We start from the raw sequence: 18666 nt of genomic DNA, 5'->3' as shown, positions 1-18666 counted from the left end.
CCAAACTGTCCCCTCCTCCTCCACCTCCTCCTCCACCTCCTCCTCTCCTAGGCCACTTCTCCGCTTAACACATCATAATGATTCATATGAGTAATCATCACAACTTTGATATAGTGATCCAGAAAATTCACCTTCGCTACAGGTGTAGTATTCAGTACTTGGTGTCAAGCTTCTTTCAAAGGACTCTTCCTTCGAGATCAGTGTAGAAGAGATGACTTCATAAATCCTTTCTGCACAGCTGGTTCTGGCGGATTTCATGATTTGGCTATTCCAGATGGCCGCATTAGAGCTGTTGTCGATTAGTAAGCCATTTAGCATTTTTTGAGTGTACTTGATAGTTTTTGGATCATTGTGGAAGAGACTTTGCATCAAGATCAGGTCCAGAAACACAGAGCTTAGCTTTCCAAGAGCTGTTAATGTGGGATCAATGTCAATAAGCATAATGTAGTAGGCAAAGACCGTCCAATTCTCGGGGTTATTGATAATCCAGAAATCTATTATCATAGTGAAGCGTCAATTAAGCTTCTTTAGAGTTCAATGAGAGTCTAGACAACTTTACCAGGAAAGATGAATAAATGACGGAATATACCAAGGGTAGTTTTATTGTAACGCATTGTAGTATAGTAAGATATGAATGAAATGAAAAGTATCTGCCTACTCACAGATCTCGTCTATTGAGTTGCGTATGATGTGGCGGATTCATGCATCAGTAGATGTACATCTACTAGAAAAGAACAAAATTGTGAATCTTGCATTTTGTGTATCTTTGCAATTAACAAAGTGTGTCAGAAGCACATGATAAAGGCATCAAAGCATGTAAATAGACTCTAATTAGTAGATAGCTGTGAGAATAAGGCTAATGTCCTGCTGCTTGTGTTTGCTCGACTCAATCCTCAGGAGAGAGATGTACGTCAACACATTTTAGGTGGTAATCATTGCGATGATTGACAGTGCAAAGCGATCTTAATATCATATTAATGCTTTTGAAGGAGACATTTATAATCCGAGGACCTTTAGCAAGAACTTTCTCTGCGTGATCCGTGCACAATGCCAGTTTCCATCTCTCAATTAGTAGTTCAAAAAGGTCAATATGCCACGTATCAATGTCAGCATTTTTGTAGATCAATACATGCTTCCCAAAACCATCCCACACATAAATACACATCGCATGCAACATATCCAGAGCGAAGAGTGTTGATTTTGCAGGTAATACTGTTGATATACCTTTCCCATATCCACTGTCTACCATCAAACAAACAATCATTAAACAATGTAGTCCAGTTTCCAGATAGTTTTTGGTTTTACAATTGCTTGACGAAGACGCTAGGAATTGTGATTTTATTTTCTTCAGTGTAGGACAGCAATCCTATAAAAACTTTTCTTTTTCTATTGATAAATGTTGTTGATATGAGAGAGCCATCATGAGAGAAAACAAGTTGTGAAGCTGAACAACTTAGATGTTCAACTTGGTGTGACGCCAGTTACGTCTCTTAGCGTTCCAACTATTGATGGAAAAGTAAGTATACAGACAAAGCATTCTTCTCTATTGCCCATAACATACCGGATCTTGGTGTCAGTCTTAAGACGGAACCAGTGAGGCAAAGGACGGTTTTGCTTCTTGGCCTTGCCAAGCTTGACCTTGGTAATGAAAGACTTTTGAGAAGGCTATCAGATTTAAAATGTTAGTACATCATCCATCACCGGCATCTGCATCATCATCCATGCATCCATCTATCTGTTTGCGATTTCTATGACTGCAGTGGATCGTGTGTGTTGTTTGAAAATTACCATTTCGACAAGCAATGTATGCGAGAATAGGAAGGACTCTATCCAGGCCAGCTTTGCATCGCTTCCATATACTCTGTGAAAAAGTTGCTACTCAGACTTTGGGTCTCATACATTTGCTCCCACCGGAAATCATGTAAGTATGTCCGGTATAGCCCCGGATCTTTGATGTAGCACCTGATGATCTTCCTCAGGTACAGGAACCTGTCAAATGTGTCCAACGCTTGCTACATGTTCACTGCTCAAGATTTTATTGCTTTGTTAGATGGATAGCAATGTAAGTCTTAGCTTGTTCTCAAAGCTCAGAGCTATGTCTGCTTCAGTTTGTTGCTTGGTTTGTTTAAATGCCATCTGTATTCATCAATTTCATCTTGATAGCTGATCATCAATGTTCATCTTCTTCGTTACAAAGCTGTATGTGGCATTGTTTAAACACTATACGCATGAGAATGTAAATCGCAAATTAAAGTACTCTACTCACAATAAACTTTGTGAAATCATTCTGGGCTTCTTATTGTAGTGATTGTTTTAGAATCCATGTTTAAACGGAGCCCTCTAGGTTCACCATCATCAATCGCATTGAAAGCGTCATGATTGTGATTTTGATTGTAATTCTGATTCTGAGTTCAGGGCACTTGTTTGAGGCAACATTTGGCTAAGATAAACACTTGTGCTCTCCCGCATACTATTTCGAAGGCTTGTGATATGTGCTTTGGCACACGTTCTTGGGATAGAGTTGTAGTCATCCTGCAGATCAACGTTCCCCTTCGAATTCTGTTCAAGTATGAAGTAAGAAAGACCATAGCTACATGTTTCTGATCCTTCCGCTTGATTGGTGCTCGTATCCACTAAGACGTATCTCATTTATTTGAGATTTACATAGTAGCATTTGCTGTTTTCCGAAAATCATGGTTTCAAATCATATAAATGTTGGGATTTGTAAAAAAAAATTTGCACGTATAAATAAGAGGCGTTTTGCATACAGGCAATACACAAAACAGGCCTCATATTGTTAACTACATATAGTCACTCTTTAGAACAATGGCTTTCTGGGCTTCTTTCTTTAAATATACGGCTGCAATTTTCGCATTTTGTGCGCTTGTGCTCCAGTTCTTTATCTTGTTGGGAAATACATACAATGTCAAGTTCCTGAAACTGTTGTACATTGCCAGACTCACAAAAAATGAACAAGATTTCATTGATTTTGGTCTATGGTAAGTCGCATCTTTTGTCAGTTAATCAGATGCAGTATACTAAATACCGAGTCTACATTAGGAACGCTTGCACTGGAACACATGGAACTGTTCTCCATTGTAACACACCAAAACCAGCATATGTTTGGAGTAGGTTCACTCAGCATGAATACTTTTGATAGGATGCTAATATGCTGATGTTTTATTTGTAATAGCGGCTGAATCCAGCTTAACTGAATTCATCGGCCCACCTGTAGGTGGATATAATAAAGTTTTTTTTTTAGCGAATTTCATTCTATATTGGTGTGGTTTCGGCCTGACATTGCTTGCGTTTATCTTTTCTGTGTGCACTCATTACAACCGCATTACAGACTCGATGACAGCAATGGCCACAAGTTTTGCATTTTTGGTTTTGTTTGCTGTGTTTGTCATCTTGATCGTTGTTGCCTATAGAGTGATTGGGCTTACTCATTCACATAACGCCACAGTGAAAGGGAGTATAGGATCCGCAACTTGGATGACACTCGGTGCCATGGCTGCGCTGCTATTAGCTACTATCTATTACGGTCTGGGATGCTTCTTCCGAGCCAAGAGACCTCGTACTTATGAGAAGGTGTAGCTTCTCTTCTAGCCGTTTCAGCATTCATATATATATATATACGATCAATAAAGGCACTTATTTGTCACTTTATTCATGGCTGTCGTTATCTCACTATTGTATTTCGCTATTTCAAAGGCGCTTCTTGATGTTTTCCAATTTCTCATTTTGTTTCACACGTTATCTGAGGATTTCTTTCAATTTGGTTTCGCTATATGCAGATTGCGTTAAGCACCGAAGCAATATTAATAGCAGTTTTTATACCTTTACATAGTGCCAATATTTACTGAGATGTTGAAAAAATTGATGTTAACATCAGCACCGTTATACCCTTCTCTGCTATTGCATCCTTTTTTTGTGAAAGGTTTCAAGGAAGCCAACTCTAAAGCTGTACATTTAGAATTGTTTCGATACTTTTGTGATTTCGCATCTGTTTCATAAAAGGAAACCCATATTATCGCGAAAAAAGCAAGACTGAAGCATCTTGAACCAATGCACAAAGCTACTAGCAAGGCATTAGGCCACCAGCCGCCAAAATCAATTAAAACTTCGGTTTTTTTCTACTCAAGATTGGTCAAATTATGATTAAAATCGACTTGATTCATCTATTTTACAAGAATTGACTAAAGGAGTTGTGGTGATCCTCTCTTGACCTCTTATGCTTTTTTTAAAGCACTTTCCAAGGCGTATCCAATGGTGCTAATTTTAAAAGATATCTTTAACAAGCTTATTGAGCAAAGTCGGAAAGTATGAGCTGAGGTTTTTGGCGAAAATGTCGAGATTTTTACGTCTGAAGGTCTCACAGAAGCAGTTTCAGGGTCACTGGATCGAGAGGAACATTTTGAATTAATATATGCCTTAGTAAAAGTGTTCATTTTTGGGGTCAAAAATGCGATCGTTTAATTTTCGACAAAAACCATTAGGTACCCCTCATGGTTTGGAGGCTTTTTTCAACAATACCAAAAAAGTTGAGCGAAGGCGTCAGCAAGTTACTGCTAGATGAGAGAAATTGCTTGATGCTATTCTGGTGAGTTTAAAAGGCTTTCAACACAAGAAATCACGGCTCAAATGCACCCAAATTTCGCTGCCTTTTGAATATGTGAGAGCAGTGAGAGGTAATGTACGTATACTATCAATCTGTATACAATTTTTCTTATTGATACAGTCGTGAAGCATCATAAAAGGCTTGTGCCAATCGTATTAGGTTAATTATCGCTTGATGGCATGCAGCTAAAAGACGATTTTTGGTATTTATGTTATCAGGGCTAGGTGGAGTTTCTATGAATGGTAAAGCAGCAAACGTAACTCCAAACCAAAGGAACAGTACAGCTACAACTGTACTCAGTCTCCATTGATCCGACTGTTTGTAGCTGGATCTTGCAAGTGTGCGTGCAACTCACACCTCATACAATGCAAGATTGAATCTGTGCAAACACACTCAAGCGCATCAACATTGATCCAAGCAACCACAATTCCAAGAATTTGACATTAAGGTTTTGCAATTAAAGATGAATGGATATGCTCACGAATGTAATACACAATCATTCTTTTCACACTCATTCAATAGAATAGAAAACTTGTTAATCCATAGACCAAGAATACAAAGGTTGCACATTTAGATGTTGTAATGCTATATACAGTAGGAAATGCCTATTAAGGCAATTTCAAGTCGCTATAAATTTGACATTCTTTTCATTACTCCAATAGGTTGTTTCTTTTTCCTTACTTCACTTTTTGTAATATATAACAAATTATGGCCAAAATCAAAAGCAACAAAAAAGCAAATACCACCACTGCTGCTACAACAACGCCAACAGCTGAAGCTCCTGCAGCCCCCAAAGTGATCTTGCGAACATATAGAGACACTGACTTGGAGCAAGTAGAATATTTATATCGCAGTACGCAAGTTCCCCTGGTATACGAAAGTATTCGAAGCAAATTGTGGGCTTTTCCTACCTGGATCATCTGGTTTGCTGTATACTCTGCTCTATTGATCTGTGTTCCTAAAGTGGTTGATGCCTTTATCACGATTCCTGGCTGGGCCATGACCTTGGTAAAACTCTTTACTACTTTTGCTTGGAGTATGGTGGGTTTCGCCATTCTGTTCATCTCTTCAGACCGTATTGAACTGCAGAATCGCATTGACGAGGCCATGGCTAATGACTTAAAGGACCCTGACTTGTATTATTTGAATTACAAGATTGACGAAGACGGTAAAAAGGTACGTAAACCAGAGAGCGAGCAGGTGCCCTCTCACTTTTGGGTCTTGACCTTGGACGACGAGGTGTGTGGTATGATTGGATTGTCTTGCAATGCTCAAGACGTGGAGGATGCTAGAAGCACGTTGCCTGTCGCTTGGAAGCAATTTGCAGTCGCTGTATTGGAGCTTTTCGGTTTGCCTGTGCCTGGATTTCTTTTGACGCAAAAGCCAAATCTCATGAAGGATGGTAAAAAGCACACATTTGCTCATCAACAAATTCCCAAGACAGCCACCATTACTCGTTGGGCTGTTCGTTCTGAACTCCAAACGTGCGGATTCTCTACATTGCTCTTGAACAGAGCCATGACCTGGGCCCAAGAACATGATATCAACCGTGTGTACGCCATGACCAATGAATGCTGTATGGCAGCCGAACAAATTTTAGTCAAGAGACATGGATTTGTTATTATGAAGAGATTCAACCACAATTTCTTTGGTGAATACAGCAAGTTGTTTGGTTGTCGTGTGAATGAATGGATGGAGAAGAATGGAGAAAAGACTAGACAGGTGTTCAAGAAATCACAATAATACATACAAAATATTAATAGCCGCCATAACAGTGTATCATATAACCAAGCAGTAAAAAGTTTTATTTTTCAAAAAATCAGGTATGGTACAGCAATAGCTGCGTAAATTATAAGGGCATTGATGATATGCTCATTGAAACAAAAGGGCTCGCTATTCGACATATATTCTGCGATAGCATAAATATTGACATTCATCAGACTTTTGAACAAGTCTTCATAATCCACCTCTTCCGCATGGACAATTCTTTCTGTGCTCTGCTCTTCATTGCCAATCCGTATCTCTTCAGCAACCTTATACGAGCATGGCGCAGGTATCGAGAAACTGCCATTCCACCAATTCTCTATCATATTGTCTATCATATCCTCCTGAGGGTCTATACTCGAGTATTCTTCTCTCTCTAGCGTAGACACAGTCTTGTTGCTCCATGGCTCCAGGAAATCATCTATGATTTCTGTCCCTGATCTGTAGAGGAATCGAAGGTCTGGATTATATTTATCTGAGCATTCGAGCTCTTTGTATTTGCAGCACAATTGACATTGAATGCCCACTAGAGCACAATGAGTTAGGATTGGTATCTGCTATATTATAGTAGTAGACATGGCATACCTACCTGAGTGAGCGTCATCGCGGTCTACTATGTCGTGAAGCATGACTGAGTAGAGAAAAAGATGTAGAGCAATAAACATGTCAGCAATACATATTTATATGTGAAATTGACAACAAAGAAATCAAACGTAATTAAAATCAAGCACTTAGGAGGTGTGTATGTGTGCACATACCACTCAATGAACTCGATACATGCATGATTTATAAATAGTAGAATACATCGTTCAAGAGTCTACAAGGCGCCTCTTAATTAACTCTCTTTGATTGAAAGTTACTGTCAGGCTACCTAATTCGTGATTTATTTTTACAGAAATACGGGAATAATAAACATCAGCTTATTCTCTTTGAATGACAATGGAGGAAGCAGCACCACCGCCGTTACAAACAGCAGCAGCACCGAATTCACCAGACTTCAAGAGATGGGTCAATGTCACAATGATACGAGAACCAGATGAACCAATGGGATGACCAAGGGCAACAGCACCACCATTGACATTGACCTTGCTAGGGTCAAGTTTCATGAGTTGCTCATTGACACGAGCAACCACACTGAAAGCCTCGTTCAATTCAAACTTGCTGATATCGTCAACAGTCAAACCAGCCTTCTCAAGAGCAACAGGGAGGGCCTTGGCAGGTGCAATGGTGAAATCAATAGGGGCAGTAGCGGCATCAGCGTAAGACACAATGCGGGCCAAAGGCTTGACACCGAGTTCCTCAGCCTTGGCACGAGACATCAAGACCAAAGCAGAGGCACCGTCATTCAAGGTACTGGCATTAGCAGCAGTAACGGTACCGTCCTTCTTAAAGACAGCACGCAAGCTGGTGATCTTGTCAAACTTGACATTCTTGTATTCCTCATCAACCTTGATGACAGTCTCTCCCTTCTTGCTCTTGATGGTAACAGGAGCAATTTCAGCATCAAATGCACCATTTTCCCAGGCCTTGGCAGCACGCTTGTATGATTCAATGGCATGATTGTCTTGATCTTCTCTAGTAATGTTGTAGTTGGCAGCAGTATTCTCGGCGCAGCTACCCTATAATCATACCATTTTGCTTTAATTATCCACAGACTCCTCCTCTAACAAATCAAAACTTACCATGTGAATGTTGTTGTAGGCATCCCAAAGACCATCCTTGATGATGGCATCACTGAGTTGTTGGTGACCGTAAGCAGCACCACGAGGGGCATAATAACTACAAAAGCGGCGACTCTATTAGCAAAAGATTATCCATGCATGAAATTCAGGTAACACTTACGGAGCATTCGACATGCTTTCCATACCACCAGCAACCATGACATTGCGGTCGCCAGCCTTGATAGTTTGAGCAGCCAACATGACAGCCTTCATACCGGAAGCGCAGACCTTGTTGATAGTGGTGGCCTCGGTAGTTTCAGGGCAACCAGCATTCAAGATAGCTTGACGAGCAGGAGATTGACCCAAGTTGGCTTGAAGAACGTTACCAAAGTAGGCTTCTTCAACATCTTCAGGCTTGATACCTGTGTAAAAACGATTAGATGTGTGTCTGACAGACTGTAGATCAACGTTCTACTTACCAGCTCTCTCGATGGCAGACTTGGCAGCAATACCACCGAGCTCAATAGCACGCAAAGATTTTAATGAGCCGTTGAAGCAACCGACAGGGGTTCTGACAGCACTGGCAATAACTACGTCCTACAATTCGACAGATGTTAAAAGCTGTGTTGACATGGCAAGAGGCGGGATCCTTACAGTAGGGCTTTTGGCAGCTGAAGCAAAGGTGCGACGAGTGACAACCTACGCAGCTAAATTAGACATGCACCAGCTTCTGGCTTGATTCTACTTACAGTGCGAAGAGAAGGGATGAATTGGCGAGAAGAAGCAATCATGTTGGATTGAAAGAAAAAAAAAATAATTTTGCAAAAGAAAAAGAAGAGATGTAAAATCAAATGCGAACTGAATTCTTCTTAATAAGAATATTTGTCATAGGTGAACGATTTCCCACGACTCCATTAAATGATGGATTTGTTGTGGACCCCCACATTTAAAACGGTGACATTTTACTTTTAGGATCCGTTTGGCTATAGTAGAGAATTGATCGCAGCAAGCTTTCTGGCTCTACGCATCTCTCAGTCTTTTATTGGCCTTCGTCCGCTGCGGTGTAACTCATAAAATGCTGCCCTGCTCTATTTGATAATTTCCTCAGGGCATTGCAGTGCCTGAAGAGTGTTGTGTAAAATGGATGACATGCATATTTCTTTATTCGATGTTTTATGATACAGGCAATCCTTGAGGCTCAAACAACAACTTTTCTATCCAATAGAGTATAATTTCCAAAACTTTGCTTTTCGGTACCTGACCTGAAGCAGCAGCTACTAGAGCTTGTTCCCAGCCATTTTGTCCCGTTGCCCCATCCAGCAAAAATGTAGAGGTGACGATACCGAAAAAGTAAATAAGCACAGTGTATAGTGCAAATGTTACGGTATTTGTCACAATCTTATCGTCCCTTCTTGTCATTACCTTGCGATCCCTGTTATTGGCGTGGCTGTGTTGAGATGAAGTTGTAATGACAAAGGAATTCATACTCGAAGTAGACTATACAGAGTACCATCAGTCATCATACATACAGCCATGGTGCCATTATCGCTACCTACCTCATGCAAGTCCTGTACTGTTCTCTTCTTTTTATTCACTTTGCGTATACGAGAATGAGACCAAACATCCATGATAGGTGGCTCCGGTATCGTCAATGAGATGGAATCCAAGATGGGTTTTGTTGCTAATCCTGTTGTGGTTGTTGAAGATGACGATGGAGATAATGGAGGCACAATCACAGTGTTGGTCTTTAATCTTAGCTCTGCCAGCTCATTCACCAAGGAGCGATTCTCTGAATCTAATGCCCTTCGAAGGTAATCCAATTCACTTTTCACTCTGTCCAAGTCTTCCTTGGCTTCGTTTGCTCGATTTTTGTAATAGTCTTTCTCGTCTCTGACAGATTTCAACTGATCCAAATCAGTAAATTCACTTTCCAACGTCTGTTAAGATAGGCAATGTTATACGAAATGCGAAAGTGATACAAGACTTTCATGTGTCTTTATATATATCCAACAACGTACCTTCAAAGATGCATGTGATTCCTCATTTATAGAAGATGAAACAGATATAATCGAAGGCTGCCTTATATTGGAGGGATGGTGAGGCATCACTATGGTATCGTCAACTAGTTCACAGGAGAGCACCTCACCAGCACTGCTACTACTACTTTGCTGATGAAGTGCTTCGTCTAGATCAGTTTTGAGTGTATCAATAATCTCTTTCAATTTCTCATTTTCAGATTTCTGCTCTTCCAGCTGTTTATGCGCTTGGGCTGATGTTTGTAGCTCCATTTCCAGGTTGTTTTGAAGGCCTATCAGTCTGCTTCTCTCTTGGCTCAACAGTTGAACTTCGTATTGAAAGCTGTTGAGTAAATCTTCAGTTTTTTCGAGGTCGCATTCCTTTTGTCGCAACAATTCTTGCAACTCTTGCGCTTCACCTATGACATGTGGTCAATATTTGTTTATCCACGGGCAAAAATGAGATCTTACGACATTTCTCATCAAACAACGACTTGATGGATAGATACACCTGCTTTTGGTCTGTTTCTGAGCGCTGGATATTGGAGATGTGAGCCTCCAACTATAGTAGAAGAATAAGTTAATGATGTTGATCTCGTTACTACGATAAAATCAATCATTACAGCACTGATTTGGTCCAAACTGCTCTTTTCTTTGCCTTTGTATTCTTGAATTTCTCGTCTTTGCTTGGCAACCTCCATATTCATGTCATCCACCTTGTTTTGCAATTGAACAATTCGATCTTCGTTATCACGAGCCATGGAGGCTAGGCTTTTCTCGGATGATTTCAATCTCTGGGTCAGTTTGAGAGATCTACGGTAGTAACGAGCCAAATCCTGGTTTGAATACTGCAAGAAGTTAATGATCAATGCAAAGATTTTGACTTCAACTCCCTTTTTTCCCTCTAGTTTTCCCCTTACTTCATCCTCTTCTTCTTCGGTTGTAATTAATTTGGAATGTTCTTCTTTCTCTCCGGGACTATCGTCAGGTACTTCAATTGATGTGTTTCCTGACATCTAGCAACAAGTGTTAGTCGTCGAGTCAAGTATGCAAGTGCTTGTACTTACTATCAAATCAGGTTGGAATTTGTCTTGCTCATCCTCGTCTTCTTCCTGTTGATGATCCTCGGTAGTAGACGAAATCATATCCAAGACATCGTCTCTGTCCTGAATAGAAGCAGCTACAGCTGAAGGTCTTCTCTTCCAAGGAGTTGATTTGTGTGTTTTCAAAGGGGGAGAAGTTCTTGGCCTAACAGTAATCAAATCCTCTACAATGTGCCTTGTTGGTGCTGATAGAGATACAACTGGCGAAGGTGGACAGACGAGCTTTAATAGATTCAAAATATCATCTGGTGTCATTTCTAAGTCGGGGTTACTTTTTGTATATGGAAGAATGGCCTTCTTTTGTACTTGTGTCAGTAATACAACATGCTCACATAATTCGTATTGATCAATGAGAGAGAGCAAATCCTTTGTATATATGACCCCTCTTTCACTCTGTTGCTCAACGAGCCGCTTTAGTTGTATCTTTAAGACTGCATATGGTATAGGCTTGTTCTGATGATCCTACAGGTAATTGGGTGAGAAACAAAGAGAAAGAGAGAGAGAGAGGGGCAGGGAATTGAAGTTTATACTTTTTTAAAGACTTGCATGGTCAAATGTGGAAATGTTCAAATGGTATAAAATTATAAAAAGTGTATTATTTAGTAGTAAAAGGTATATCGAGATGAGAAAGAAAGAGATATCCAATCTGTTTCAATGTTGTGTAATTGTATCAAAGAGGGAAGAGAGAGAGAGAGAAACACATAGTATGATGTTCATGGTATGGCAACCATAAAAGGAGTCACCTTGCTGTGTAACTGAAATGCTGCAACACTACTTGCTATTCATCCAATCATACCATAAACGAGATCTATCCTAAAGGTGATAGTCTATACGCTATATTGAGAAAATCAACAACGGGTTTATTTCCTCTCTGCTGATATCCAAGTGCGGCTATGGATCGAGTCATTGTTTTTCGAGTTCGAAGATGTTTCATCTTACAGATGTGCAATTTAATGACGATCACCGAGTGAACAATACTTTAGCCTTGATGAATTCGTGTAACATTTGAAACTGTATTTGCATGCAGTAAGACCAAGCATTAGATCTTAAAAGACATTTGAATTGCTGCATTTACAGCTTGCGCCAACCATCATCATCTCCACTCTATATACAAGAACATAATAATGCATCCAATTCAACACTTGATAACATTGATTTATAGGGGAGGTTTACCGTAGCGAAGCAAAGGTGCAAAGCTTATGACAACTAATCATCTAATCCAACATTTGGTAGCATTGATTTATAAGGAGGTTTTACCGTAGCAAATCAAAAGTGCAAAGCCATGGTAATAAGGCGCCTAATCCAACACTTGGAAATATTGATATATATGAGGGTTTGATTGTAGCAAAGCGAATATGCAAAACCATAGTATTCAGCAGCAAGTTCAGGTTTTCATTTTCATTATTAATAAGCTTACCAACAACATAGCGCATCAAAATTTGCATGAATTAGCTTTACCAAAAGCAACATGCCTCCTATTCAAATTAAAAATTGAACAGGCTACGGAACTGCCTTTCCAGTAAATTGCAGCTACCAAAGATGTGATTCATGCTGTGTAAATAATAGCTATAAAGCAAAAACATAACCAAGTTTGACAGCTTTCAAACCTTCATATCTTGACATTTAGACCTTTCTGAACCACCGGAATGATGCTAAGCAATTGTACTTGAGTAGTAGTAACTCTCTGACATCTTTGCTCAACTTTTTGAGGACCCAAAAAACATGGCCAAAAATCGACCAAAAAGCATGAGGGGTACCTCATGGTTTTTTACGAAAATCAAACGATCGCATTTTTCACCTTGAAAATGAAGATTTTTACTATGGTGTATATCAGATCAAAATGTTTCTCTCGATCCAAAGCAACCTCTGAAACTGCTTTTATGAGATCTTCATATGCAAAATTTCGACATTTTGACCAAAAACTTTATTTCATATTTTTTGGAACTGCTCAATAAGTTCATTCAAAACATCTATTTTACTTGGCATCATTGGAAGCGCCTTGAAAATTACTCTTAGGATGTATTAGGAAGTGCCAGATAAAAATAATTTATATAGTCGAATATCACAAAATAGATTAAAGAAATCGGCAAAAGACAAAATATGACCAATCTTGAACAAAAAGAAATAAGCGGAGCGTCAATCTATTTCAGCAGACGGCGCTGCTGCTGGCTGGCCCAAATGCCTTTCTGATGATGGCAATGATAATTGCGATACTGATTAAATGGGATCATGGAATTGAAAAGGGCAATCACTTAATCCAAATACTTTTTCTTTCTTTGGAGCTTTTTCTTATAAAGGTGCTTTTTGCAATGGCAATAGTTATGCTCATAAAACCATAATCAACGCTAATAATAGTAAACTGGAATACTTGTTTATTACAGAAGGGATACACTGCTTCTTTTCAATTACTTCCACACGGCATTAGTTATGAATGCAACATACAAAACGAATCGATTCAGATTGCCATTAATTCAAGTGTGTCGCATTACAAACTAGCCTTTCATTTTTTTGTAGTTGCTTCTTGCATATCAGTGTCTTTCGGTTCTTCCTCAACTATCTTTTTTATTTTTGATATATTTATGCAGGTTTATCAAGCTTGTCAGTCTGAAAGACGGGTTTACAACAAAAGCAGCTGCTTCATTGCCAGAATCGCCCTCTATTTTAACATCTACCCTCTTCGCTAAAGAAATTTATTACAAAAATTCGGTAAATTAGAAGTGGAAGCACAGCGAAAGTAGTGTTTCGCTACTTTTAGATAATAAAGGAACTTCTAACGGTTATTCTAACTCAAGATATACCTTAGTCGAGTTTACCCAGTTTCGACTTAAAAATGCAGAAATTCATGAGGGATTCCTCATTATGAGGTTTGGTGGAATTTGGACGATCCAAAATTTTTCTATTTTATGAGTTTGGTCATATCTACAAGTTGAGAGTTATTAATTGGTATACAACACAATGTCTAAAAAAGCCAACATCATGAGAATAACGCCCCTAAAAGTGCCAATTCTAGTACAATGGCTACAATGTATGGCTGTACTCCATTGTACAGGCTGTGGGGTTATACGAATCTGGCTGTAGACTCATCTCTAGAATGAAATTATGTAAGTTCGCTTCAAACAAAGCTTTAGTAATTGTGGATCCTAGAGCTCGCATTCAAATATGTCATAGACGATACACTTACCTCAATACCGTCTATAGATGCTTTGCTTTATGGAAGCTACGTTGCACTAATTGGATGAGATCCAGGCACATTGGTCGTCACTTCAGGAACAAAATATGTGTCTACAAGCACTGAGCTGTCATTAAGAAATGCATGTACATAAACAGAAGAGAACAGTGCGACAACAGTAGAATTTCCCAGAGAAGAAATATACTGCGCAGTGTATATTTTCAGTTTGATTATACTCTACACGTATAAAAAGAGATCGAGAAGAGACAGATCAAGAAAGATCAAGAGGCAAAAGAATCCTATTTTTTTCTTTTTTTTTTTCCCTTCTTGTATCCAACAAATCGAAAAAATGACAAGCCATCATCGTCGTTCATACAATGCTCAAACCAAACTAGCAACACCTAGTTTTGAAATCAAACCAACAATGGATTTGTGTAATCTTTATATAAAGGGAATTCAACCTGGCACGACCAGTACTGATTTATTTAATTTATTCAAGCCATTTGGACGCATCATTAGTGCCAAAGTCATGCCACAAGATAAGGGGAAACAAGGGTTTGGGTTTGTCAGTTACAGTAAATCTGTGGAAGCAGCGCATGCTATTCTGTCCATGAACCACACTGATGATATGGTGGTGAGGTTTCATGAGCCCAAAGTACCAAGAAAGGAGCATAATTTCGATCAACAGTTGGCGTATCTCAGTGATTCTGAATTGGCAATGCATTTCTACACTCGTCCTCTTCATAATAACGACAAGGTGATGCCTCTGGCGACAACCAACAAGTCAGCCTACACGTCTACAGGCGTAGCAGCAGCAGCAGCAGCAGCAGCAGCGACAACAGCCATTCCTTATTACTACTATCCTCATCCATCACTCTATTACCATCACCCGCCCATGTATGCTCAACATGCTTCACCACAATTACCATTCACACAAGATCAATACATTCAAATGAAACTATTGGACATGCTGAACTATATCAAAATAGACATGTCGAATCAAGAACGAGGCATTGTGCAACAACAACTGACTCAACTTGACTTGAACGAACAATACGCTTGTATAAACAATGTGCAGTATTTTCAACAAAAGATATCCAACATGTTGGCTGTATATAGTGATTCCCACGGCGCAAAATAATAAAACTTTTATTTGTATTACTCACACCATAAGGGTGAATCCGCCAGCTCAGATCAAAGTGCTTCAGGGCCGGAAACAGTGGTTGCATGCGTGGTGCTTTAACTGCTGTAGGCGAAAAATGAGCTTGCATCATCTTGATCTTCTTGCATTGTCAGATAATACAAATCAAAGTGGTAGGTGGAGAAGAAGTTAATTAGATGTTTGTGCGCGTAATGTGGGCTGCTGAGTGTGGAGACTATATGTTGATATTCCTGTTGATGCAAAATACAGGTAGGTGTAGTAAGAGCTGTGTCACCATTCATGACATGAAAAGTATCACTGTCCATGTCAGTATTGGTATTGGAGAGTTCTGTAGTGGTATCATCATAGTCGTAGTGCTCGTCATCCTCCTCCTCCTCCTCTTCTTCTTCTTGCTGTTCCTGTTCTGTCTCATAATCTACCGAGGATACTGTTCGAGGCGAATTGGCTTGCAATTTCTTGGTTTTGGCTCTTTTATTTTGAAACCAGGTAGTGATGATCTTTTTATCAGTAGAGAATAGCTTTGCAATTTCTTCCACCTTGTCTGCGCACGGACTGCAGTTGATGCTGAATTCTTTTTGTAATAATCTGATTTCCTTGCTAGAGAAGCGCCGTCGTCTTTTGATGGTGGGCAGCCAAAAGTCGTTCTTTAGTTCATCTGTTCTTGTTGGTGTGTCACTGTGATTGCAGCGAGATGGCTGTTTTGCCTTTTTCTTCTTCTTTTGTCCAAGAACCATTTCATGAAAGATGTAAAAAGGAAATGCTGAAGAGAGAGAGAGAGAGAGAGAGAGAGAGAGAGAGGATCAGAAAAAGGGTTTATATATATATATATACATAGATGATAAAATAGACACTCATCATTATGCTCTACAGTAGGGATCAAGGTGATGCATCTGAACATACATCATCCGTTTCCGTATATGGTGCAATACACTTGCCCAGATCCACGAAAAGAAGAGCAGGTAGGTACCTAATACCAGACCAAATACAAACAGACAAATCCACAGACAGATTACATTAATCCAAGTCTGTCTCTTGAGGGGATCCAAGCGTATATACAGTATATTGGATATCATGATCAGTGTGCGGTCCTGCCCAATCACCAGGCACACACCCACCATATACACTAGTCCTAGCAATGCCTCTCCTGCGACACCCGTTGCAAAATGAACTATGTTGAGCCATTCCACAATATCCAACATCTCATGGTCTTGCCATGTTTCGTCTCCATCCAACTTTGGCCCCATTTCACTGCCTAGCCCTAGTTCATCCAATGCTCTACCTAGATGCGACAGTCCAAACACAAGCCCCACCGTCGATGCCAAACTGAGTATGTGGCATGCCAGACACAACAACTGGGCATATCGAATGTACCTCAGCTGGTAGACTGAATTGCAGATGTTGCAAATGAAGTCTGTTTGTAGCTGCCTCAGACAAGTGGGATGTGCCTTGTGTTGACAGGGACATATCAGTACCAAATCTGGTTGTGTACGATGAATTAAATAGGGTCCAATCTCTCGCACGTTAGGTGGTATGTTTCTATTTTTGCATAAATAACAAGCACGATGCTTCAAGTGGTGATGGTGATGGTTGTGGTGGTTCCTGGGATTCTTTATGGATGGCGAAGGATCTTGGTCCAGTATGATGGCTGTGGAGGTGGCTGTCACTGCTGTGATCTCTGTGTCATTTGTTGGATAAGGCGGTGGGTTGTACACTGAACAGGGAGAAGATGGAGATGGTAAAAAGCTCATTTATATGTCTATGAAATAAAGAACGACAAAAAAGGAGAGACAAACAGGATAACATTATATAATGCTAATCAAGGGGGGGGGGGAGAGGGGAGAGAAAAGTTGCTCCTTGTTGAGCATTTTTGTTTAAAAAATAGCACTAAACACAGCCGAAGCCGAGTTACTATGGACCATTGATTTCTTTTTACTTAGCAAACAAGTCGTACACCATGGATTCAGCGTGTGCGTGTCCTCGTGCTCGTGCACAGTGGCCCCGGAATCCAGTGTCTTGTTGCAACCTGTGCAGACCAGGCACTTTTTGTGCCATTTGGATGCTTTGGGACCAGGTATCTCTTCATGCACAGAGTAGATGCGTTGATTACAGCCAGCACAATCTCGCACCACACCAAATTGAGGAAGTGGCCGACGGCCTCGTGAGCTCATCAAAGAGGAGGGTTTTACCGTTTCAACGACCTTTTCAATGGGTGATATCGCTTTTTCTTGTACTTCTTCCTGCTGATGTTGTTGTTCAATAATGTTGGTGGCGATGCTCGTTGTAGTAGTAGCAACAGCTACTTTTTGTAACTGAGGTACAATTTTCATGTGCTTTGATAGCAGTTCCTTGTTGTCCATCTTTTCGTTGGAGCATGTTTGGCAATGAGCCCCATTGATATCAAAGTAAATGGATGCTGGATGTAATATTTTTTGGCAGCCAGTACATCGAAGGCACTGTGATTGTAGGCAGTCAATATTTATAATGGTAGTGTTTATGCCATGGCTTACCCTTGGATGCAACACATTTGTATTGAGCGCAATGTAGCTATCAGTAATAGCTTGAGAACAGCGAGAGCAACTTTGAGCTACAGCATTCGATGGTGCACACTATCAGCCACGGGTTAGGAAGCCATGGTACATGTTTATGCGGGTGTTTACTCACTTGGGGATGATACACATTTTTGAGGACATCAATGAAGAAGGACGTGCCTTGAAACGGCAATTGGCATCCTTTGCATTGAAGACAGTTCCAATGATACTTGACCTGACTATCGGGTAAGCGTACTGTCTTTCCCGACAGCTTCTTATGACACTCTCCACAATGGTTGATTGCTAGATTGCTCATTGAATATCGCTTGTTGAGAGCAGGACTTGTCAAACTCTTGGAGGGAGTAACTCTTCTGCTATCCAATAGACTGTTGAATGGCTTTGTGATGCGTTGGATGATGGGTAAGCTAGTATGTTGCGATAAGGGTGAGGAGCAAGCGGATCTGTCTTCTTTATCGACGGGAGAGGATAGATTGTCCAGCCCCATGACGCTGCCCAAATACCTATATGCCCACAGTGAGTTTCATCACTAAAAGTCAGTAGATTGTTATATACGCTTACCTTGATTGCCATCGATCCACCTTGTCATTCTCTCTATCTGCGACGGCTGCTGCTCCCATTAAAT

The 18666-nt window shown here is 40.2% G+C and overlaps 9 protein-coding genes across 9 annotated transcripts; 2 read left to right on the top strand and 7 right to left on the bottom strand.

Annotated features, from left to right (window-relative positions):
* Positions 1 to 72: 72 nt before the first annotated feature.
* ATC70_009120 (uncharacterized protein) lies at positions 73 to 614 on the bottom strand (the record flags this gene model as incomplete). The annotated part of the gene is made up of 2 exons (XM_064828359.1): positions 73 to 494; positions 560 to 614. The coding sequence occupies 2 exons, from the start codon at positions 612 to 614 to the stop codon at positions 73 to 75; spliced, it is 477 nt and encodes a 158-aa protein (XP_064685561.1).
* Positions 615 to 5329: 4715 nt separating this feature from the next.
* Positions 5330 to 6364, top strand: ATC70_009119 (uncharacterized protein; the record flags this gene model as incomplete). Its single annotated transcript, XM_064828358.1, has 1 exon — positions 5330 to 6364. The coding sequence occupies one exon, from the start codon at positions 5330 to 5332 to the stop codon at positions 6362 to 6364; it is 1035 nt and encodes a 344-aa protein (XP_064685560.1).
* A 68-nt stretch (positions 6365 to 6432) lies between these two features.
* On the bottom strand, positions 6433 to 7014 carry RPB7 (DNA-directed RNA polymerase II subunit; the record flags this gene model as incomplete). Its single annotated transcript, XM_064828357.1, has 2 exons — positions 6433 to 6911; positions 6975 to 7014. 2 exons carry the CDS (start codon positions 7012 to 7014, stop codon positions 6433 to 6435), a joined length of 519 nt encoding a protein of 172 aa, XP_064685559.1.
* Positions 7015 to 7305: 291 nt separating this feature from the next.
* On the bottom strand, positions 7306 to 8837 carry SAM2 (methionine adenosyltransferase sam2; the record flags this gene model as incomplete). Its single annotated transcript, XM_064828356.1, has 6 exons — positions 7306 to 8004; positions 8068 to 8164; positions 8228 to 8468; positions 8526 to 8643; positions 8701 to 8745; positions 8796 to 8837. The coding sequence occupies 6 exons, from the start codon at positions 8835 to 8837 to the stop codon at positions 7306 to 7308; spliced, it is 1242 nt and encodes a 413-aa protein (XP_064685558.1).
* Positions 8838 to 9219: 382 nt separating this feature from the next.
* On the bottom strand, positions 9220 to 11419 carry INO80 (putative DNA helicase ino80; the record flags this gene model as incomplete). Its single annotated transcript, XM_064828355.1, has 7 exons — positions 9220 to 9543; positions 9603 to 9983; positions 10065 to 10480; positions 10533 to 10623; positions 10685 to 10909; positions 10982 to 11077; positions 11129 to 11419. The coding sequence occupies 7 exons, from the start codon at positions 11417 to 11419 to the stop codon at positions 9220 to 9222; spliced, it is 1824 nt and encodes a 607-aa protein (XP_064685557.1).
* A 3263-nt stretch (positions 11420 to 14682) lies between these two features.
* RAC1_2 (Rho GTPase protein rac1) lies at positions 14683 to 15474 on the top strand (the record flags this gene model as incomplete). The annotated part of the gene is made up of 1 exon (XM_064828354.1): positions 14683 to 15474. The coding sequence occupies one exon, from the start codon at positions 14683 to 14685 to the stop codon at positions 15472 to 15474; it is 792 nt and encodes a 263-aa protein (XP_064685556.1).
* Positions 15475 to 15572: 98 nt separating this feature from the next.
* Positions 15573 to 16229, bottom strand: ICL1_1 (isocitrate lyase 1; the record flags this gene model as incomplete). Its single annotated transcript, XM_064828353.1, has 1 exon — positions 15573 to 16229. One exon carries the CDS (start codon positions 16227 to 16229, stop codon positions 15573 to 15575), a length of 657 nt encoding a protein of 218 aa, XP_064685555.1.
* Positions 16230 to 16352: 123 nt separating this feature from the next.
* ATC70_009113 (uncharacterized protein) lies at positions 16353 to 17243 on the bottom strand (the record flags this gene model as incomplete). The annotated part of the gene is made up of 1 exon (XM_064828352.1): positions 16353 to 17243. The coding sequence occupies one exon, from the start codon at positions 17241 to 17243 to the stop codon at positions 16353 to 16355; it is 891 nt and encodes a 296-aa protein (XP_064685554.1).
* A 123-nt stretch (positions 17244 to 17366) lies between these two features.
* Positions 17367 to 18661, bottom strand: ATC70_009112 (uncharacterized protein; the record flags this gene model as incomplete). Its single annotated transcript, XM_064828351.1, has 4 exons — positions 17367 to 17948; positions 18003 to 18101; positions 18157 to 18544; positions 18603 to 18661. 4 exons carry the CDS (start codon positions 18659 to 18661, stop codon positions 17367 to 17369), a joined length of 1128 nt encoding a protein of 375 aa, XP_064685553.1.
* Positions 18662 to 18666: the final 5 nt, after the last annotated feature.

This window comes from Mucor velutinosus (assembly GCF_035048745.1).
Source record: "Mucor velutinosus strain NIH1002 chromosome Unknown tig00001563, whole genome shotgun sequence".
Lineage (NCBI taxonomy): Eukaryota > Fungi > Mucoromycota > Mucoromycetes > Mucorales > Mucoraceae > Mucor > Mucor velutinosus.
The sequence above is the reverse complement of the archived record's forward strand: the minus strand, read 5'-3'. Positions and strand labels throughout refer to the sequence as shown.